Source organism: Asparagus officinalis, chromosome 3, assembly GCF_001876935.1.
Source record: "Asparagus officinalis chromosome 3, Aspof.V1, whole genome shotgun sequence".
NCBI classification, from domain to species: Eukaryota; Viridiplantae; Streptophyta; class Magnoliopsida; order Asparagales; family Asparagaceae; genus Asparagus; species Asparagus officinalis.
In genome coordinates, this window is record NC_033796.1 from 38,368,714 (window position 1) to 38,392,839 (window position 24,126).

Genomic DNA, 24,126 nt, shown 5'->3' on the forward strand with positions numbered 1-24,126 from the left:
TTAGATTTAGATTGTATCATAACCGCGTGTAAATTAGGAATGAGTGCAATACACGGGGGTATGATAAGTGTTAGATTTAGATTGTATCATAACCGTCTACTAAATAATTAACGATTGAGATTAAAAGCAGTGGTCTCTCCATTCAAACAAGTAAAATTCAAAAAGAAAAATAACTAATTGAAATTGGTGTCCATGAAAGCGAAAAGGCTATAGGAGCAATGAGGAGCGAGATCAGAGCATTAAGGAGATGGACGACAGAGGATATCTAAGGATAATAGAAAATGCTAGAAAAGAGAAGAAGAGGGCAATTGAGCTCGGAGACGACGAGAAGCGATGTTCACGACATCGTGGACTGCGGAGTAGAGGGAAAGATATCAATTGTTAGGATCGAAGGATCTGTTCATAGGAATAAAAGTCTAGAGGATCCGGACTCGGAATAAAATAGAGAACATTGTCTATTTAGAAGTTTACACTTTACCCCCTCTAATTATACAAAATCATCAATATGCAGCATTCCCCCTCCCTATATTTCTAGTTTCAAGAAGGGGCCTAGGAGCCGGGGACCCAATGTTCCTCCGCCTCTGTTTATACTACTTTCAATTGTTTGTATAGCTTCACAACCTATACCGATTCAGAATTATATTTATACTAATACTTTAACTAAATAAGTTATTTTTCTAGTTTTATTTGTGTAAAACGGGAAATGTTGCCAGATGGCACATACTGGCTTGCAGCCTTGCAGTTAAGGGGGTGTTTGTTTTATTTTTTTTTTGGATATAGGGTGGATTTCAAGTTTTGGGATGTAAAAAGTGTTTTTTTGGGGTTTTAGAATTCCATAAACCATGTTTGTTTCAAAAAAATTTGGAATATTGAATCCCCAAATTATAAAAAACTATTAAATTTTAGAATTTGTGAAATCCTCTCTCAAAGAGAGGATTTAGATTGGATCTCTGACAAACCATGTCCAACTCATCACAACGCCGAGATCCCGAAATCTCAAAGGCGCTCCCATCACCGCTTCACTTTCGTCTCCCTCCTCTTTTACCCGCGGTGTCTAATTTCCGCGCAAAAACTCCACCTTCTTCTTCTCTCACTCCCTTATTCCTTTCCTCATCGCTCCTCAAAACTCCCCAATTTCTAGGGTTAGGGTTTTAGCTCCCACGAAAACCTTCTCAAATCCCCCAAACCCTATAAATGGCGTCCACATCCACCGCCCAATTCCAGCTCCTCACATCGTCCTCCCCTCTGCCCTCCTCCAAAAAACCCTTCTCCTCCTCAAACACCGTCTTCTTCTCCTTCTTCAAACCCTCCAAATCCAACCTCAAACTCCGACGATCCACGGCCCGCCCTCTCCGCATCGTAAATGAGAAGGTCGTCGAAATCGACCTCGGGACGACGAAATCAGCGGTGGCGGCGATGGAGAGAGGGAAGCTGACGATCATGGCGAACGCCGAGGGGCAGCGAACGACGCCGTTAGATGCTATGATGTCCCCAAGTTACTGACTCCATTTAGGTGATTGACAGTTGTTAAATTGTTCTACTTTCTCTTTCCATACAACCAATTTTCAGTATTTTCTTTTGAATTGTAAGGGTGATTTTATGAATGCTGAAGATCCAACAATGTTATTCTATCCAACAAACATCATTGAACTGCTTGTTGGTTTATTACAGGCTATAAAAATGTTGCAAAATTCATTTGGGGTGTTTGTTCAAGTGTTTGTTGCTGATTACTTGGTTACTTGTTGCTTGTGAGCTCATGGTTACTTGTTTGCCACTGGTTAGGTGCTCGTTGCTGGTTACTTGGTTGCTTGTGAGCTCATGGTTACTTGAGCTGTTGCAAAATTCATTTGGGGGTGTTTGTTCAAGTGTTTTTTGAGCTAATGAATTCATTGTTTATAGGAGGCGTTCATTAATGAGAATGCAGTCTAGATTGCTTTTGCAATTTTGATGAGGCAGTCCGTTATTTGAGTGCAATCTGCAATGCAATTTTATTATATAGGTGTTGAAAATAAAATGACCATTTTCTGAGCCTCTATGTTATCATTTATTTTTGTATTTTACTATTTACATTGTCTCGGGTTAGTTTATGATTTATAGCCGTTGGAGTATAAATTTGAATGGGTATGCTTACCCCAATTTAATACAATTGTATTTTTTTTTTGTGGGAGGTAAGCTCACCAAAGTTCTTATATTCGCCATTTATTATTTTGGTAATCTTAAAACTTGTTTGCTACAACTATGAATTTCAAATTCCAAAATTTGTAATGCCACAATTTGAGTTTGAATCAAACAAAATATTACAAATTATAGTATTAATTCCAAATCCCAAAATATTGTTGAAACAAACAAAGTTTTAGGAATCCCAACCCATAACAAAACACCTATGGATTTCAAATCCCATGGTAAAATCCATATCCTAAAATTATAGGATTTGAAACAAACACCCCCTAAGAGTATTTGTTGTTGGAGATGAAACAGCTGATCCCGTTATCTCCCACATATAACGTGAAAAATATTATCTGGTGGAAGAAATGAAGAGCGTGAAGCGCATTCTGCTAGATTAATTTCCATTTCTCAATCGGAAAAAAATGTAGAAAAAGACAAATAAAGCCAAAAAAATTTGTACCTAAAAGTCTAATTCGTTTCGAAGTTGTGGGAGAGACTTTAATGCTTCAATATTTCTGTCCATTAATTTATATATTTGAGGTGAAAATATTATTCACGATAGATAGAAAGAAATTGTATCACAGTTTAGGCAATTGAATGTATTCCACGTGATCACAATATGATGTAGGATGCTTAACTGACAAATTTATGGGGGATGCAGACAATCACGAGCTAAATACAAATTTATACGTATTATTGACATCCGCAAATTAAAGAAATAATCATATCTTCCAACCCAGAAGGTGGATTCTAACATATTATATATGTAAATCGTCTATCCCAACGAGACGGAGCCAACTAGATTGTCAGATTTTTAAAATCTCATCAGTTACACCCCGTTTTGGCTGACATCTAAAAATAATCAGTCTTTATTTTATTTTTAGTAATAAAGTTGGAGTCTATTTATATTAGGAAATAAATTCAATTTTAGAGTCAAATTAGATTAGGAAACAAATTTAATTTTGATTTATGATTTGTTACCTTTATTATAAGGAATCTTTTTAGGATATAATTTGATACTTTCTATTTTTTGTAATTCTAGTCTTACTAGGAGTCTTATTTGTTTTTTTTATTTAAGAAGAGACATGTAACCCCAAAGGTAAAACTTGTATTATCAATAAAATTTCTCTTTCAAAATTTTCTTCGTGGATTCGGAGATTGTTCTTTGTGGATTAAGAGAACGCCCCCTTTGTGGATTCCGATGCTTTACTTCCGCGTCGCGTCACAATATTTTAGACAATAAAAGTATATTCTCCATTTTAAATTTTCTTTAAATAAATATTTTCCATTTATAATAAACTAAAATAAAAGTTTTTTTGGATTAAGAAATATGAGATATTCATGCAAATGTATTCCCACTATCACAATATTGATTTTTTTGCAATAGTGTTTTCAAGACAATAATAATTTTTAAAATAATAGCGAGAATCTTACATAGCCTAACTGTATTTCTTAGAGTAGCCTAACTATATCTCTCAGAGTAGACAGTAAAACTAAGGTAACTCGACTCTCTTCAATTACCATTTAATTTGAAATTAAGGATATGAATCTCATATAACGTATAGTTAGATTATAAAAGAAAGGATAATGTATCCTTTATCAGTGCTTAACGTGGCGTTCCAAGGAGGGGGAAAAACATGAAAAAGCGACGTGGTGTGGTATTCATGATGTGCGCCATATATTGATAAAAAGAAACTTATCGAATAAATAAATTTGAAGTATAGCTAGGTATCACTAATTTGATAGATTGCGACTTTCATGGTAGATCATTTACATTTTCTTCTACGAAATTTGGTATACTGAGTCACTGACCTATAATGCTGACAGGCCACCATTTTCATATATTATTCAGTATTCAAAATTGTGAAACTCATGTGATCAGGAAATTAATTACAAGGTATGATTGGATGAAATTAATGGGGGTTTGTGATGAAATTAACTGTTTTTCTATAGAGTGCTCATGGGCACTCTAAAAAGGAGGAGAGAGAGAGATGAATAGCTCATGGGCCCTCCTGATTTGCATTAATTTATATACTTAATTCATTTGTCTCTATCTCTCTCCTCTCTTATAGAGTGTCCATGGGTACTCTATAAAAAAACCGATTCATTAATCATATCTTCTAACTTAGTGGACCCCATGAATGAGTAATAGTAAAAGTTCTCTACAATCAAGGGTATTCACATATAAAGTTATAAATCCCTTAAATCAAAAATATCCTCCAAACCTTAGTATTTGCAAAACCACCCCTCAAATCATCAATTTTGAAAAAAAATATCCTCAAAGCAATTAATCATCAACTTTGGTAAGCTAATTTGTAATTGCAATGTAAAAATTATCAACAAAATAATTAATTTTTAGCCCCGAGTTAATAATTTGTTGATTTTAGAGGTATTTTTTCCATAAAGTTGATGGTTTAAAGGGTAATTTTGCAAATGCTAAGATTTGAAGAGTATTGTTACAAATATCCATGATTTAAGGAGTATACACGCATATAACCCTTGTTTTTTATTTAAAGACTAGGATTTATGCACGTGCAATGCACGTGATTAAATGTTATGATTAAGTATTTTTGACTTATTTCTTTACTAAAATTTATTTTTTAGTTCCACTTTGATTGTTTTTCTCACTTATGTTTTTAAACTTTACTATTGTGATTATTTATTTATTTTAATGTTTGTTTGAATGGACTACGTACACCAAATTTAAAATTTTCATGTAATAATTGAATTGATAAGAAATAACTATAATCTAAAGCTAATTTGAATTTTCGCGTTATTTAGATCGGCATGAAACCAAGCTTGACTTAAGAAGGTATAATGTTATAAAAATGAAAAACACTTGAAAAGATAATGTTATAAAAGAAGGATGAATAATTAAAGCCAATAAGACAAGATGATTAATTAAAAGTAGGCTAGAATAAAACTAATGAGAATATAAATTTTGTTGCTAATCACTGGTAAACTTTAGAAAAAAATCATAAAATAAATATTAATGCTAACTCTAGTACACTTTTAAATGATAAAAGCATCTACATAACCATATAAAAAAATTAAAAGAGTTCATGAAAATCACTTCTAAAGATTCCTGATTTTACTAAAAAAAAGCTATTTTTAAAAACATAAATAATTTTAATTTATGTTGTATTTATAAAGAACCTTGATGGAGACGCTTTTATTTTAGCAGCTTGTTCTGAATGAGCCCTGCATATTAGATTTAAAGTGTAATAATTTTTCTTTATCGTGTTATATGGATGTTTGCTTGGTTTGCTTATCTATCTCTTATTTCTTTAATAAGTTGATATATTATTGACACAATTTACATGACATGCATATCTTTCATACAAATTTGAGACAGGTATAAGATAAATTTTATATTTAGTGGTATTTAATAAGAATTTTAGTTGTAAAATATGTTACCTTCATATTTAAAGATCTTGAAATCTGACATTACCATTACATGCTTATCTTTGACGGTGTTCTTAAAAATTGATCTTTCGTTGGTAGTCATATCCCTAAATAAGGATACTTGCAGAGTCGTGCCACTATATAGAGGAAAAAAATATCAATTTTAAATTTTTTACTTACACTATGGTAACTAAGTATCATGTGCATATTTTTTGTCCATTATAATGATTTTTCTCATCTTATCTAGTTTATTATATCTCGCAATGTGGTTGATCAATGGCTTCACTTTAGTTTCTATTGCAAGATTATTTATATAAAGTTTTATATTAATTTTATAATTCCTTCAATATTTTTAGAATAAAGTATAAAAATTTATAAGTACTTCTAATTTTTCTTGTACTTTTCATGAATAATATTTTTTTTAATTAGGACATAATTTTTCCATATGTTCTTCAATGAGAACTTGGTTAGTGTTTCTTTGCTCGATATGCTTTTTATCAATGTCAATTCAGGTGATTCATGAATGTTTCTGAATTTTGAGTTTATTTCCTTTACTTCTCCATTTGAAATAACGAAAACTTAGTTCTTTTAAAGGATATCTCTGAACTTTCTAATAGTTTCTCTATACATAACTCCTTGTATTTTTTTACTTTATAAATAAATATTATCAACATTAGAGATAAATGTTTATACATTATAATCAATTAATGCTAATATATTATATCTTAATATAATAATATTAAACATTTCCTCTTTTCTTTGCTAAATTTCAGCCTTTTTGTGAGTTGAACTTTTGAAGGTGTGTTTTGCAATTTTTAAACTTTGATAGTATTTTATGAAAATTTTAAATTTTAAGTTGGGCGTTTATAATTTTCATGTTTCATGTATTAGTGATAAGTTTTTAAATGTTATAATATTTCTTGTAACTCTACAAATTTGAAGGTATTTTTATAATTACTAATATTTTGGGTTATTTTTTTAAAATTTTTAAAATTTTAGTAATCTACTGATAATTTCTAAATTTAATATGTACCGGTTATAAGTTTTAAAATTTTAGAAAATTTTAATAATTTTTTACTTTTGAGAGAGCTTTTGTAATTTTTGTAACTTTGAGGTTATTTTTTTTTACTAATTTTAAATTTCTATGTGACTACTGGTAATCCCTAGAATTCATCTATGTTATTTCTATGTTTTGAAATCTTTGAATTTTAGAATGTTTTTTTTTTATAATTTAAACATGGCTAAATGACACTTATATACCCTATTGTTTTGCTCTTGTAGTAGTTATATACCCTAAGTTACAAAACATAGCAAAAAAAATACTCTGAGTTGGTAACTGTTTAAATTTAGCTAACTGTGTTAAAAAATACATGAAAGGATAATAATGTCTCTCCTTAGGAATTAACCCCCCCAACATAGTGAAAGCTCTTATTTTCTACTGTTACCCATATTAAAGAGGAAGAAGAAGTTAGAGGCCACGAAAAGAAGAAGATGATGATAAAAATAATCTAATTTGTGGGGGGAGGTAGGTAATACAGTAAATAATATAATAAATGAGGGTAAGAAGTATTCAAGTTGGTCATAGGTCCAGTACGTGAGAATATTCTAGAGAATATTCTCACAGCTGGTTAATAAAAGGTACCAACTTGCAAATTGTTGCCAACTCAGGGTATTTTTTTGCTATATTTTGTAACTTAGGGTATATAACTGCTTCAAGAGCGAAATACATACGGTATATAAATGTAATTTAGCCTTTAAATTTTTGACGTTGTTTCTATAATTTTTAAAATGTTGAGGGTGTTAATTACAAGTTTTAAATTTTTAGATATCATGTTTGTTTTTAAGTTTTAAAAAGCCAAGGTATTTTGTGTAATTTTAAACATTTAAGGCTATTATATGCAAATTTTAAAACTTTTGGTTTTTTTTATAATACTTCATGTATTATAATATGTTATATATGTATAATTTCTTAATCTTATTTATTTCTATATTTTTGAGCTATAGGTAGTTCATATGGAGTTAATATAGGATATAATTAGTATTTGGATAGATTAAGATTTAAATGAAATATTCAAAATAATTTTTTTAAATTGTTGACCTATAGATAGTTCACGTGGAATTAGATATTAGATATGATTAAAATTAGAATAGATTAGGATAACAATATAATATTCAAAAAAGCTAAGGGTAATACTGACCATAGAAAGATTTTTCGGAACTCGTGCTTTTAAAGAGAGAGTATGATATGATATGATATAATATTTATCAGGTGACAATTTAGGCATGTGTTGGGTTGAGATATGCTCCTTGCACGCTTTTGACGTGGCAATTAGTCCCGATGCTAGCTATACTGAAGTATTAATTTATTAGTATTTATTTCTTTTTTAATAGTTATAATTTAGCTGATTATATATTGCATGTGTAATACTTACGGGAAAATAATATATATCTTTATCATGTGAGAAGATTATGTTATTTAAAGTAACGTGGCCTAATCACAGTCAAAACTGAATAAAGAGATAACAGAATCCCACGTAACTAACTACAAACACCGGCCCAAAAATACTCGCGCTATCGAGCAACTTTAGAAACATTTTGCACGTGCATGCATCTATATACACTAAGCCTGTGTTTGGCAAGGGGTTAAGGATGAGGGATTAAAGAGAAGGGTTAACTTAGTTAATCCATCGTGAAGGGTTAAAAAAATTCTAAACCCGTTTGGATACGATAGTTAAGACAAGGGGTTAAGTCTTTTGTGTTTGGCAAATGGAGAGGGGTTAAGGAGATTAATCTCATTATTTTTTTAAAAAATACCACTTTCGCCCCTATTGAAAATTTATAAATAATTACCTCAACAAAAACGAAAAAATTAGAAAAACTTTGTACATTCATACCTCAAGGTAATTCTTCAAATATGTGACAATCCACTGTCTCATTCACCAACACAATCAAATTGTAACAAAAAAGAGCTCAGATTAAATCTAGTTGACAATACACTGTCTCATTCACCAACTAAATCAAATAAAAAGCCAAGATGAGCTCAAGTTGCATCTATTTAACGATCTGCTGCCTCATTCTTTAACCGTAGCCTCAAACGCGCCGAAAAAGACCCACAAATCCAAACCTAGAACTACAAATTCTTCAGATAAACCAAATTACAAGCAAAGCGAGCTCATCTTACACCTTTCCGAAGATCCGCTACCTCATTATCGAAAAATCATCACCAAAACCCCCAAATTCAAACCCTAGGACTACAAAACTCATAAAATAAACACAGTTCTGAAAATTAGTAAGAAGTTCAACACCGTAGATATCTGGCTAAAAAAACTTTCAATATTCTTACATTTTTGTAGCGTTTGTAAGCATAAAAGCTGATGGAAGCAATCGATGAGCAATCGTAACCAAGTTTCCTCTCCAGAAAGCTCTAAACCCTTCTTCACAAGCAATTCGGGAAGCCTCGCGCCATATACTAGCATTTCTTAGAGCCACAGCATCGGCGTGCATCCCTTGCACCTGAAGAAGATGAGTAATCAGGATCATTAATCTATCTTTAAGAGTCTTGACTGAAATATCCAGTAACCAATTGCAATTAATCACCCAAATGACACTAAAAACAGTATCTTTCCCCAAAATACAACTGAATCTTTCCCTGTAAATCTAATACAAAGTAGATAGCAGTGCATTTTCAGGCTTATGATTGAGACCTAGGCGTTAACCACCAAGAACGAATCTTTACACCTGAAAGAGGATGGTGAGGCGAGCGAGCGGAGCAGTGCAAGTTTTGCTCACAGCTCCGGCGACTCCTCCGGCCAAGAGATTGGTAATCGTCCTGATCTGTGCCTGTTGCTGATTGGGCGTCGAGTATTTAAGACCGCCGCCGCCTCCATGGACGGAGCTTAGAGCCCTATCGCAACTGTTGCCTCCGTCTGCATCGCGTTCTGTGAGTTCCAACCCTCGATTCCTTCGAACCCGTAGCTCAAATTTCGCTGCCTAATTCCCCTAACGAGACCCAAATGAAAAAATTCCGCCCCTACCCTCGCGTGACTTCTCACGCGGAATAGTTGTCCCTTCTTTTGACGGGATAACTGGGTTAACAGTGTCACGTGCGGGTTTGTTACCCCTTCTTCTTTTTTTTCTGTTTGGCAGGCTAATGGAGGGTTAAACCCACTTAACCCTCCATTTATCCTCTTGCCAAACGCAGCCTAAAGTTTCAGTGTCAAATTTTGGCTCCGGTCCACTGCATTTAACCTGTTTGAGAAACTAATTAATCTATTGAATTATGTAGAAAGATAATTCTTTCTTCCTATTGATCATCATATCATCATTGTCTTATTTTGGAAATATTAAGGGATTCATAAAGCTATAGAAGATTAGAGAGTGCATTAATTAATATTAGAGTTAAATTGATGCTAAATCAAATTCTAGCTGCCTTTTCGGACCGAAACGTAAATAATATTAGTTGCTGCTCAGTATGTTAACAAGGCATTAAAAATGGTAAATTATCGAAATTTAAAAAGTTCTTTGCTTTGTTATATGGCATCATAGATCTAGGGAGAAAGTGACTTTGCTAATGCATTTGGTTAATTGAGGTTGAATTTGACACCAAGAATGCTATTTCGGTTCTGAAAATTACTAATTAATTTGCTTCCCAATGCAATCACATAACCAAAAGCTTAATTATATATTCTATATATTTCGGAACAAATTATTGGGTTATCTCACCTGTATAATTGGTTCAACTATATGAAACTTAGTTCCCGATAAGTTACGATATATGTGATAAAATTTTAATACATAAGTACTAGACACATTTTTTTGTTAATACAAGTGATCATATGAAGAGGTTATCATACACATGTATCTGATGCAGATCTAGTCCCAACAGTAGAATTTGGATGAATCGGTTGCAATTAACGTTGATACGGTGTACGGAACAATATGCTACATTCGGAAGTCAACCTCGTACGGAACAATATGCTACATTCGGAAGTCAACCTCTTCTTCAACGATAAATCATGAATGACTGTGCGCCGCTTAGGGTCCGTTTGGTTGCAAAAGAGGCTTGGTGAAAGCCTGACAAAAACAATTGTTTTTAAAAACAATTGTTTTCCTGACAAAAACAACTGTTTTTGTCAGCTTTCAGCCCAAAACGCCTCTTAAATAAGAGGCGTTTTGGGCTGAAAGCTGACAAAAACAGTGGTTTTTGTCAGGCTTTCACCAAGCCTCTTTTACAAACAAACGCGCCCTTAGGGGCTTGATGTGGTTGATGCGCATCCATCACGTGAGAGCGTTGGACACCAAGCTGCAGGGCTGTCTTTTTGAAGGGTCTTTGTGCATTAGGCGGGAAACCAGCTTCTTTCTCTTTCTTGTTTTTGCCAAGGTAACTATTAGCTGACCGTCGTCGGCACGTGTCTGGTTGATTTCTTTCACCAGTACGCTTATGGCAGGGAGAATGGCATAGTAAATAAAAAAGAAAGGGAGAATCCACTATATATATGTAACCACATCATTCCTTATAGGAGGGGCCGGAATGAGAGAGATTTGGATACAATATTCTCATACTTTGTATTTCTAGTGAAGCTAGAATACTTTGTATATATATTAATTAGGCCGGAAACTAACTACTTTAATTCTCCTGTCTGTTTTTTGCTAGGACAACTATATGAAGTGACAATTGTCAGCATGTATCCAAGAAGTTTTGTTGCTAGCACACTTTTAGCAGGGACAACAGGATACTGATCAGTGCTAACCATGCGTACGAAAGTACTGATTTTTTTAGCCACCCTTTCCTTTTTGGCATTTATAATTCGACTGAGTATATCTTGGGTGAGTAATACTCATAAGACAATAAGAGACGTGGATCCTTACCACATCATGAGAAGATTATTTACATGACTAAACGTAACCGATGAGATTTAACCACACTGTGGCTTATTAAAGGAGAGAGAAAGATAGAATATAGCTTCTCTCAAACTACCTTCTTCTCCTGTTTGTTTTCATGAGGACAACTATGAAGTATCTAGTTGATTATGTTGCTATCACACTATTGGCATGAAATGCTTGGTGCTTACCATACTAGAATATTGATTATTAGCATTTGTTTCCATTTTTTGTTAGTTATTATAATTCAATCGTGTGCATGTTGCACGTATGATACTTTGAGAGGACAAATTTTCTAAACCAACCTATTTGGACTTTTATTCCCAAAAAACGACCCCATTCAAAAATAATTGCAAAAACCGACCTGGTTTCAGCCTCAGTGCTAAAACCAGGTCGGTTTTTGAAAAAAACTCTCCGAAACTTCACGGGAGTTGAACTCCCGTGAAGTTTCGTAGTTCAAAAAACTTCACGGGAGTTCAACTCCCGTGAAGTTTCGGAGAGTTTTTTTTAAAAAACCGACCTGGTTTCAGCGCTCTGAGGCTGAAACCAGGTCAGTTTCTCTAAATAAATGTGAAACGGGTCTTTTTTTGGGAATAAAAGTCCAAATAGGTTGGTTTTGAAAATTTGTCCTACTTTGAGAAGAATAATGAGTATCCTTGTCAATATCAGAAGATTTTCTCATATAACAAGGTGTAATTTCATCTCAGTAAAATGAATAAAAGAAAGAAGAGAATTCCTCATAATCGTAGTTGGCTGAGATTCAGCCCCTCTTGTATATGAGAAAATGCTTCCATAAAACACATGATGATAACCATTAGTACTTGCAACCACGTGCCCAAGCGTAGGACGGATCTAATCACATTCTTCTAGGGGTGCAGGACATTTTATGAACTTATGACTCCGGTTCTTTGCCCAGCTCGACCGAACCGATTTGATGAAAGGCCGGCTTGAGCTTCGGACCGTCCAGGTGCTTAGCACATGGACATCTTTTACTTCCCACGAGAAAATCGGAGCATCAGGCAAGCGATATATTCGCGCTGGCGATTAAAACGCCAAAATATCGCTCAAGATCTCTGTTCAAAGCGTCACTCTCTTACAACCTCCCCTCACATTATAAATTCTCCCCCCCATTCCTCTCCCTCATTTCATTAACCATTCTCCCTCTCCTCTCTCTCTCTCTCTCTCTCCCTCCCTCCCTCCCTCCCATCAATGGCAGTCTCTGGATCTCTTCTCTCATCTAACGGAGTAATATCACCCTTCTTGAGGACTTCGATTCCGAGCAGCAGTTGCAGAAGGCAGGTAGGTGATTGGGCATTGGAAGCCCTTTTGATTTTTGATCTTGTACTTGAATTTGTCTCTCTGAGCTTCTTTTAGATTTGTCTATAGTTGGGTTTGTGGGAGAAAGATTGGTTCCTCGCGTTTATATTACTATTGTTTTAGTGGGCCGGGCTTTATTCTGTTTTGTTCCTCAATTTTGAATTTTGACATCTGGGTTTGCCTTATTTCTGCATTTTGTTGCTTCCGGTGAGAAAAAGATTGATTTTTTTAATAGGCAGCATTTTTTGGGCTCAAAAGATTGGATTTAACGATTTTCCTTGTATAATCCTTCCAATTTCGTAGTTCCATTGTCACTTTCCTGTTAATTTGATTGGTTTTGTTTGATTTCAGTTTTATGTGAGAGCTAGTGGATCAGACGGAGAGGGAAAAGTTGTACTCAGGAAAGAAAACAATGGATGGAAAATTGATTTCTCAGGAGAGAAGCCAGCTACTCCTTTGCTGGATACGGTTAATTATCCCGCCCATATGAAGAACCTATCAACTCAGGTAACCAATTGACTTCTTATCCCTTGGTTTGTTATTTGATCAGATTGTAGAATTGAAAGCTTATAAGTAATAAAATTTGGTTAAAATTTTGGTTAAGGATTTGGAGCAATTGGCAGCAGAATTGAGAGTTGACATAGTTCATGGAGTTGAACTCCCGTGAAGTTTCGTAGTTCAAAAAACTTCACGGGAGTTCAACTCCCGTGAAGTTTCGGAGAGTTTTTTTCAAAAACCGACCTGGTTTCAGCGCTGAGGCTGAAACCAGGTCAGTTTCTCTAAATAAATGTGAAACGGGTCTTTTTTTGGGAATAAAAGTCCAAATAGGTTGGTTTTGAAAATTTGTCCTACTTTGAGAAGAATAATGAGTATCCTTGTCAATATCAGAAGATTTTCTCATATAACAAGGTGTAATTTCATCTCAGTAAAATGAATAAAAGAAAGAAGAGAATTCCTCATAATCGTAGTTGGCTGAGATTCAGCCCCTCTTGTATATGAGAAAATGCTTCCATAAAACACATGATGATAACCATTAGTACTTGCAACCACGTGCCCAAGCGTAGGACGGATCTAATCACATTCTTCTAGGGGTGCAGGACATTTTATGAACTTATGACTCCGGTTCTTTGCCCAGCTCGACCGAACCGATTTGATGAAAGGCCGGCTTGAGCTTCGGACCGTCCAGGTGCTTAGCACATGGACATCTTTTACTTCCCACGAGAAAATCGGAGCATCAGGCAAGCGATATATTCGCGCTGGCGATTAAAACGCCAAAATATCGCTCAAGATCTCTGTTCAAAGCGTCACTCTCTTACAACCTCCCCTCACATTATAAATTCTCCCCCCCATTCCTCTCCCTCATTTCATTAACCATTCTCCCTCTCCTCTCTCTCTCTCTCTCTCTCCCTCCCTCCCTCCCTCCCATCAATGGCAGTCTCTGGATCTCTTCTCTCATCTAACGGAGTAATATCACCCTTCTTGAGGACTTCGATTCCGAGCAGCAGTTGCAGAAGGCAGGTAGGTGATTGGGCATTGGAAGCCCTTTTGATTTTTGATCTTGTACTTGAATTTGTCTCTCTGAGCTTCTTTTAGATTTGTCTATAGTTGGGTTTGTGGGAGAAAGATTGGTTCCTCGCGTTTATATTACTATTGTTTTAGTGGGCCGGGCTTTATTCTGTTTTGTTCCTCAATTTTGAATTTTGACATCTGGGTTTGCCTTATTTCTGCATTTTGTTGCTTCCGGTGAGAAAAAGATTGATTTTTTTAATAGGCAGCATTTTTTGGGCTCAAAAGATTGGATTTAACGATTTTCCTTGTATAATCCTTCCAATTTCGTAGTTCCATTGTCACTTTCCTGTTAATTTGATTGGTTTTGTTTGATTTCAGTTTTATGTGAGAGCTAGTGGATCAGACGGAGAGGGAAAAGTTGTACTCAGGAAAGAAAACAATGGATGGAAAATTGATTTCTCAGGAGAGAAGCCAGCTACTCCTTTGCTGGATACGGTTAATTATCCCGCCCATATGAAGAACCTATCAACTCAGGTAACCAATTGACTTCTTATCCCTTGGTTTGTTATTTGATCAGATTGTAGAATTGAAAGCTTATAAGTAATAAAATTTGGTTAAAATTTTGGTTAAGGATTTGGAGCAATTGGCAGCAGAATTGAGAGTTGACATAGTTCATTCTGTATCAAAAACCGGGGGTCATTTGAGTGCTAGTCTCGGTGTGGTAGAGTTGACTGTGGCTCTTCATCATGTATTCAGTACTCCTGAGGACAAGATCTTGTGGGATGTTGGCCATCAGGTCAGTAGAAACTTAAGATCGAAAAATTAAGAAAAGAGTTGTGATTTTGATTATGTTTAGTTCGATATTGATTTGGGTTTTGATTGAATTTCAGGCGTACCCACATAAAATTCTCACTGGGAGGAGGTCGAGGATGCATACTTTGAGGCAGACCTCCGGTCTTGCAGGTTTCCCTAAAAGGGATGAGAGTGATCATGATGCCTTTGGTGCAGGCCATAGCTCTACCAGCATCTCTGCTGGTCTTGGTAAGTAAAGATTTTCAATGTCAAATCAAATAACATTTATTTTCTAGATGCAATCATCAAATTATAGTGCAATATTCATATCCATGTTTATACGAGTTCTATGTAAATCTTGCAACCGTTAAAGGGATTTGTGTGATTTACAGTTAAAAGAATTAGGTCTTGGAATAAATTGCTTCCTTCTGTGATTAGGAATGGCGGTAGCTAGAGACTTACTAGGGAAGAAGAATCATGTGATATCGGTCATTGGAGATGGAGCAATGACAGCTGGACAGGCTTATGAGGCGATGAACAATGCGGGATATTTGGATTCAAACCTTATTGTCATTTTGAATGACAATAAGCAAGTTTCTTTGCCAACTGCGACTCTCGATGGTCCTGCCACTCCTGTAGGGGCTCTCAGCAGTGCTCTCACGAAACTTCAAGCCAGCACCAAGTTCAGAAAGCTTCGTGAAGCCGCAAAGGTGAGAATTAGATGCTTTTCTTGGACCTATGTCAACACTTTTAAGTTAAATTTGGACTATTTTAGCACATGTATATGAAAATTTTGTTTAAGGAACGTGTTCTGTCAAAAGTTACTTGCTTTAATGAATGCTCGGAGTTGCTTAATAACAAGAAACAAAATTTACTCTTGAGTTAAAGTTCTGCAAATTGAACATTTTACATAGAAGGTCACTAAAATTAATTTAATAACATTAGATTGTATCATTGAAACTCTTGATCAGATGAAGTATATTGTTTAACCAACATTCCAGGTTAAATTACTTGTTGGTTCTATAATAATTTAAGAATTTACGCAAAGTGAAACCAATACATTAAGTAAACTCTTTCTTGGAATTTAATATATTCAATCATATCATTGAATGGAAAGGAGAAAAAAAAGGACATCCTCGCGTGTAGTTGATGAGAAGACAACAGGCTCTGACGAATAATCCCGAATACACATAGTAGGATACCTGTTGGACTTTGATGTGATACCCATAAAGATGTAAACTAGTTATATTTTGATGATATACGTCAGATGTCAAAATATGCTTTTGTACGAATCAGAATTTTGAAAAAGAAAAGATTTTTGTACGAAAACTTAAAATATGTGTGATATCTCGTGGCACACAAGATTCCGAACTAGTAGACTTCAGTTGAGAATATATGGCCGTTTAGTAAATATAGAAGCTTTTCTTCTAACATTTAGTTATCCGTATCAATCCTTAGGAATTGCTTCTTTGTATGTGCAGAGTATTACAAAACAAATCGGGGGAACAACACATGAGGTTGCTTCCAAGGTAGATGAATATGCTAGAGGAATGATCAGTGCTTCTGGTGCTTGTTTGTTTGAGGAGCTTGGATTATATTACATCGGTCCCGTAGATGGGCATAATGTTGAAGACTTGGTCACAATTTTCAAGAAGGTAAAGGAAATGCCCGCTCCTGGTCCTGTGCTTATTCATATAGTCACAGAGAAAGGGAAAGGCTATCCTCCTGCGGAGGGTGCTTCTGACAGAATGCATGGTACATATCTCTCTCTCTTTTGTAGATGAGTTTTTATTTACCTATGGAGTCTCAAATATTTCTTTGTTGTTGTTTTAGGTGTTGTCAAGTTTGATCCTGAGACTGGAAAACAATTCAAAGCCAAATCTCCCACACTTTCGTATACCCAATACTTTGCAGAGTCACTTATCAAAGAGGCAGAGATCGATGATAAGATCATTGCTATCCATGCCGCCATGGGCGGTGGAACCGGACTTAACTATTTTCAGAAGAAATACCCTGACAGATGCTTTGATGTGGGGATTGCTGAGCAGCACGCTGTCACTTTTGCAGCTGGTTTAGCTGCTGAGGGCCTGAAGCCTTTTTGTGCCATCTATTCATCCTTCCTTCAACGAGGATACGATCAGGTATAAAAACTTTAAAAATATCCTGAGGTCCTGACAGCAAATTATTATGACTTGTGATATCATCATTAAGGCATATTTGTTTCCATGGGATCCTTAGGATTCCATGGAAAAACTGAGTCCTAATGCTAATACTTTGTCAGACACAAATTCACAGTTTCAAATGTTCTTTCTATCCAAACAAACAAAAAATAGAAAATTTGGGTGAGTTCGGGATTTTGCAGAAAGTTGATCTGTCAATTTTCCAAAATTGAAATCTATCATCCGTGCAACCCCTTATTTGAATATGTGGATCTTGAAGGTGGTGCACGACGTTGATCTGCAAAAGTTGCCCGTGAGGTTTGCACTGGATCGAGCAGGGCTTGTCGGTGCTGACGGGCCAACGCACTGTGGTGCCTTCGACATTACCTACATGGCTTGCTTGCCTAACATGATTGTGATGGCACCATCGGATGAAGCTGAGCTGATGCACATGGTTGCAACCGCTTCAGCTATTGATGATAGACCTAGTTGTTTCAGATTCCCTCGAGGAAATGGAGTTGGAGTGACTCTGCCTCGTGACTACAAAGGAACTCCTCTTGAGGTATACAACTTCCCTTTTACTGTGATACTATGTAAAACTATGGCCAAGTACGGATGGACCCCATGAACTATCGCCAAACTGAACTTGCTATCCCCACACTTTCTATTGATGCAGATAGACCCCTAAGTGAATTTTTGACCCTTTTGTGGGGGTTTGTCTGTAACAATAGATTTTCACTCAGGGGTCTATCTACGACAATTTAACTAGAGGGATTGTAAGTTCAGTTTGGGGATGGGTGTGTCCATAATTAACTCATAAAACTATGACAGAAGATGGACACTGGTGATTGATATATACATATTTTTTAATAACAGATTGGGAAGGGGAGAATTCTGATGGAAGGCGAGAGAGTTGCGATTTTGGGATATGGTTCCATAGTTCAGTCATGTTTGAAGGCTGCAAATTCTCTGAGGGAGCATGGGATATATATCACTGTGGCTGATGGTCGATTCTGTAAACCACTCGACACAGCGCTCATAAGACAACTAGCTAATGAGCATGAGATACTTATCACAGTTGAAGAAGGCTCTATCGGAGGATTTGGGTCTCATGTAGCCCACTTCTTAAGCTTAAATGGCCTTTTGGATGGACATCTTAAGGTAAATTCAGCACCTTTATCCAGCATCCAGATTAGCTTTTGTTTATATTATATTATAAAATCCTAATTCTCAACCCTTACCGTGGATTAGAGCAACCCCAAGTTCAAATTTCACTGGGCAATATATTTAAAGTAAACTTTATGAAAACAAGGGGACTTCAAGATGCTCAAACTGCTAGGTCATGTTAGAATATAAAGTTACAATTCTCATTCTTGTTACTGTAAAATTTTAACTGTCAACTCTCACCAGTGGGTCCAAGTTTCGGCCACAAAAAGTGAAGCATATTAAAATATAAAATTATGATTCTCAACTCATCATAACCTTGGAGTCTAGTTTAGTGGCAGTGACTGGGTCCTTTTAACAATCATCACGATTTTGGAGTTTTGTCGCAGGGGTAAGAGAACTCCATAGTTTATCAGTTTCTTTCCTCTTATGACCATGATGTTAACTCGAGTTTCACGTTCTGCAGTTGAGACCAATGGTGCTTCCAGATAGATATATCGATCATGGAGCCCCTAAGGATCAAATCGAAGAGGCCGGACTTTCTTCAAAGCACATTGCAGGGACAGTGCTCTCACTCTTGGGGAGACCGAAAGAAGCTTTGCAGCTACAGTGAAGGAACTCATAGAGCCTGATTCTGTATGGAGATCTCCTATAGACACCTTTATGTGCTCATATTGGAGTCTTTAGCTTACCCAACTCATTGGCGTTTCTGTCATTCTCTCAGACAGTATGGTGGACACAGCAGGATATTTGGACTGCGGGTTGTGAAGGGATCAATGGATCATCTCCTGTTTGAGGCCTTGCCGCCTTGTACATTATCAATATTGTTTATAGATTTACAAAATACGTATTGATATTTGTATTGAATAGAAGGCCCATATACAGCTTGGCTTGATCTCCTTAAGTTTGTTCTCTTCTCTGACTTATGCAGTCCAGTTAAATTTCTTCTCGAACAATTTTTCACTTTAGCCCTATTTAAATTTTTTATTATTAAAATCGACCCTTTTTTCTTTTATTTACCAAAACCGACCCGATTTCTTGATTAGCGGCTTAATCACATTCCTAATTAGTCGGGGTTGCCAACCCCGACTATTTAGGATATTAATTTTTAGGGTTTAAGGCTTCTAATTAGGGTTTAAGACCCTCCTAAATAGTCGGGGTTGGCAACCCCGACTAATTAGGAATGTGATTAAGCCGTTAATCAAGAAATCGGATCGGTTTTGGTAAATAAAAGAAAAAAGGGTCGATTTTAATAATAAAAAATTTTAAAAGGGCTAAAGTGAAAAATTGTTCTTTCTTCTCAGATAACTAGCATGTTGTCATCTTTTTTATGGTTAGGCTTTGATGATACTTGTTTCTTTCCTCCATTTTTGGAATATCGCACTTATGTTACTTGAGTTTGAGCTTAAGCATGTTGGTTTTCCTGTAAAATTGAGATTAACTTACGTCACGTTAACAGTCGGGTGATAAAACTCAGTTCAAATTTACAAGAATACCCCACTTGGAACATACAAAAAGGAAGTTTCTGAGCAACTAATTGGCAGGATAGAGGGGTGATTTGAAGATTTCAATCGTTGTACTTGCTAGGTTCATAAAAACGGGATGAATATAGAAGTGGGGAAATGTGTCGGAACTCCACAAGAGGATCTTTCAACTTTTGTTCACTACCATGCTACGACGAGCGACATCTTATTGTAGAGTTCCACCTAGCTAGTAGTCGGCGCAATATACACATAAACAAGAAAAGGAAGTTACAACATCAACAACTAGTTCTTTATTTACCCCGGTCAATCCAATGTGAGCCGGTCTAATCAGACAAAAAGGATCTTCCGTATGATCATGAACAGAGTTGTTCTTGGCATCAATTCGTGATGACTGTTGTAATTAAACAACAATGATAACAACACCACTGCTATTGTTATAAACAAATATTATATCAAAGGAGATTAGCATAAACAAAGGAAGCAAGAAACGGGGAAAATCCAACGATTGCCAACTCAAAGATACTCAACTTTGTCAGGTTCTTTGGGCATTTTAATTAGTCGTTATCAGACAAAAGCTGATTGGCGTAGTAGCTCAGTGGAAAGGAACGCATCAGATGGGAAACTTCCACGCTCATGGAAATTGGAAAATATGCGGACGCAAGCAAGAAAGCAAGACCACATGACCCCAAGGGACTACGACAACAAAGCTAACATGGAGAAAGTTTCCGACACTAATGTTCAACGTTCTTGCTTTCATATGAGAGTTCGAAGGCAAGGGTTTTCTGATTTTCTGCTTGGAATGAGACTTGCATATGAAACTTCTCTTTCAGCGTACGGCGAAGCCTGCATCTTGTCCACATAAAATTTCAACTCGTCGTATTTTCAGGTTCGTGCTTATAAGCAACTTCGCTGCACGTTTTAGTTGCAACTTGCTACCAAGCATGCTTGCAAGGTCAATTATAAAAGAAATGTTGTATTTTGGTTAACGTAACCGGATATTCCTCAACATGTGTGATGCGTCTTACAACATTTCTAACTTCATATTAAAAAAAGGGCTAATAAAACATTTTGAATTTCAAGTCCTCATATCCAAGTGACGCCGCCTCAGGACCGGCTCTGTGGGAGTTCAACCGGTGCGCCCGCACAGGGCCCCCTAAATTTGAGGGCCCCAAATTTTTTTAATTTATATTTATATATATATAGGGAGAGCAAATATGGATCGTCCATTTCACAAACCCCTTAATCTCAACTGTCCAAATCACGATCAAAGCTCTTACTTCACGAAGTAAGTAATCTTCACAAATCAGATGATTCAGATCTAGCCGCCGCCCCCTCCTCTTTGAGCTCTCTCCTCCAGACTCGTCAGCGTCGCTGTTGGCCGCTGTCGAACTCGGAATCAAAATCACAGATTAAGATGTAAGATTTAGGTCTCTTTTTTTGGGATTACTTAGGGTTTTTGTTGTTTGATTTTTGTTTGATTTTTGTTGTTCATTTGATGCCTTTTGTTCAGTTGTTGTCGCACAGGGCCCCTAAAATCTCAGAACCGGCCCTGCGCCGCCTAACTAGCTAGAAGAGCAAGGACATCTCTCAAGCAATGCAATTGAGTAACAAACTCTTCAAATAAGAGTACTGAAAACTCTGGAACTATATGCATCAGCATACTCAACTCAAATTTGCAAACTAAACTGAAAAACTTTTCAATTCTATGATTAAAAATCAGTGATGACAGCATATTTGATTACTTCTCGATCTGTCTAGTAAGGAGTCTTATGCCACAAGACCAGGACGCAACGGACGATGCCACCTGAGCAAAGTAGTGACTATTGGGTAACTGAAGTCAGTGATATATTGTCCTCATCCATAAATAAAGCTAATCCAGGAGGTGAATTATAAAATAAAGATTACTTGTCAGCAGTACTGTATTCTGTGGCTCTATTCTGAATTCAAGCTCTACAATCTGGGGCCACTAATCCAGGAAGTGACGCATTAAAAGATGCATAAAATAGCACATTATACTTGTTTATTTTGACCCTTACAAACTATAATGAGGTAGAAATGTAGAAAATCATCCATGAACATTTTCATTAGAAATGCCTGAAATAACTTATAGAGGTCATGATCCAGTAAGATCATCACCTGCAAATCCATCGATTTCAGATGATGAGTAATAACATGAAAAAGGAGCCAACGTCTGCAAAATATCAGATTTCAATGTAAGGTGCAAATATTAAAGCTACTAGTCAACAAGAATGATGGATGTCGAAAAAACAAATTTACATTAAAAATTTGATCCAAAAAGTGATTAGTATAATTTGTTTACAAAAAGACTAATTGGATAGGCGAAACATTTAGAGATTGAAGAGACCCGATATAAACTTTGTGCACAGAGAAAGAGAGGAATAAAAGTAGAGGGAATACTAGTAGATTAAATAATAAAATATAGTAATGTAGATGTAAAGAGTTGGAGATAGAAAATAAGAAAATGCTTCGAGCTCATAAATTGTTGAATGGAATGTGTCCACATACGAAGACTTTGTCAATAAATAAATGTCCCAACCCCAGCAGTAAAAAAGCAAATGTACGTGTATTAGCCCCTATTCTCTCAATGTTTTTTCAAAAATCCCTACAATGTCCTTCCTCTCATCATCATCATCTCAAAAATCCCTATAGTGTCCAAAACTCATTTCTTTTTCTCCTCTATCTCCCTCCTCCCTCCTTTTCTATCTCTCCAAACTCAACTTCCGTAACCACCACCACAAAACTCAACCCCAAACTCATCTTTCTCCTCTCTCCTCCTTTCCCCCAAGCTCAACTCGTCCATGGCCATCACCACCAACGACCTAAAGTTTAGCCAACTTCGTAATCTCTTCTTCCACCCGACCTCCTCCTCCTTGGTCACTCACCTTGAGCTCACTCACCTCTCCCCAAACTTATCACCCTTTCTCCTCTCCTCCCTCTCCTCTCTCCCCCATTTCTCTATCTCCCCAAACTCAAGCTCCTTGGTCATCACTATCGAACTCAATCTCCCAAATTCATTCCTCTTTCTCTCTTAAATTTGAACATAGCGATAAAACTTATATCTAAGAACTATGTTTAGCAATTGTTATGTTCCACAAATAATGCTCATAGTTAATAGCTAATTGTTAAACTTAACAACTAATGTTTAAGGTTAACATACAACAACTATAATTAACAACTGACTTTTAAGCTTAACAAATAACTTTTATGTTTAACATATAGAGCTACAGGCATTTACCTACGCTCTCTTGGAGATTCAAACCTCGATTCTTGAGATCTAATAGTTAGACGCGCGAGCGTCAAGGGCCAATAGTAGCCGTGAGCAACTAAAGCACTCGGAAGAGGTTAACTTTCTCCTCGAATTGAAGAAATCTTGCTCCAATCATCAGCGAGAAGTAAGATCGACACAAGCATCGAGCGAGGCATATCATCGCCACACCGAACCCAAGTTAAACAAATAAGAAGTTAAATCAACCTTCTCATCTTCTATACTTGAAAAAGAACGATTGTAAAAAGATTCTTACCGGACGATAGAATCTCTTCTCAAAACTAAAATAGTTAAGAGAATCATTAGTTTCGTCTTTTTCGGGATACTACATCTGGAAGTGGAAGTGGGGTTCATTCTAATTCACCTTCACCACTACCAACCGGCCCAAGACCTGCATGGATGGCATTATCCCTAACCAATGACAGATTACAACGAACCCCACCAAGATAGCGATGGTGTTCGGTTTCATCTATGCCGACGATACCCCTAGCTCCGAGAATACTTGCTTGAGGAAGGGGTGCAGGGGCAACCGGAGGCCAAACTCCAAATGCCTCATGTAGAGTGGGCCTCTCTCCAGCCCATGGTCGAATATGGCCTCCGACCTTGTTGGAGCCAACAACCCATACTCTTTAGGGACATCAAACTTCTTGTAGATCGTCCTCTTTTGGGTCAAAGTCACCTTGGAGTGAATCCCTGCCAAAAGAGCCCGACGATCAATAGGATCAGATGCTATTGGAAGAGACTTTGACCCAACAGCCCATACTCCTTAGGACGATCAATAGGATCAGATGCTATTGGAGTGAATATGGCCTCCGACCTTGTTGGAGCCAACAGCCCATACTCCTTAGGGACATCAAACTTCTTGTAGATCGTCCTCTTTTGGGTCAAAGTCACCTTGGAGTGAATCCCTGCCAAAAGAGCCCGACGATCAATAGGGTGAGATGCTATTGGAAGAGACTTTGAC

The 24,126-nt window shown here is 36.4% G+C and overlaps 1 protein-coding gene across 2 annotated transcripts; it reads left to right on the forward strand.

Moving 5' to 3' along the window:
- Window positions 12,594-19,314, forward strand: LOC109833845 (probable 1-deoxy-D-xylulose-5-phosphate synthase 2, chloroplastic). 2 transcript variants are annotated; one of them, XM_020401672.1, is made up of 10 exons: window positions 12,594-12,750; window positions 13,120-13,275; window positions 14,909-15,073; window positions 15,168-15,318; window positions 15,508-15,779; window positions 16,551-16,824; window positions 16,903-17,210; window positions 17,509-17,790; window positions 18,105-18,389; window positions 18,859-19,314. In XM_020401672.1, the coding sequence occupies exons 1-10, from the start codon at window positions 12,661-12,663 to the stop codon at window positions 19,003-19,005; spliced, it is 2,130 nt and encodes a 709-aa protein (XP_020257261.1). In that variant the 5' UTR covers window positions 12,594-12,660; the 3' UTR covers window positions 19,006-19,314. The 2 variants fall into 2 exon arrangements, with proteins under 2 accessions (XP_020257261.1, XP_020257260.1); XM_020401671.1 differs by lacking the exons at window positions 12,594-12,750; window positions 13,120-13,275 and adding exons at window positions 14,130-14,286; window positions 14,656-14,811.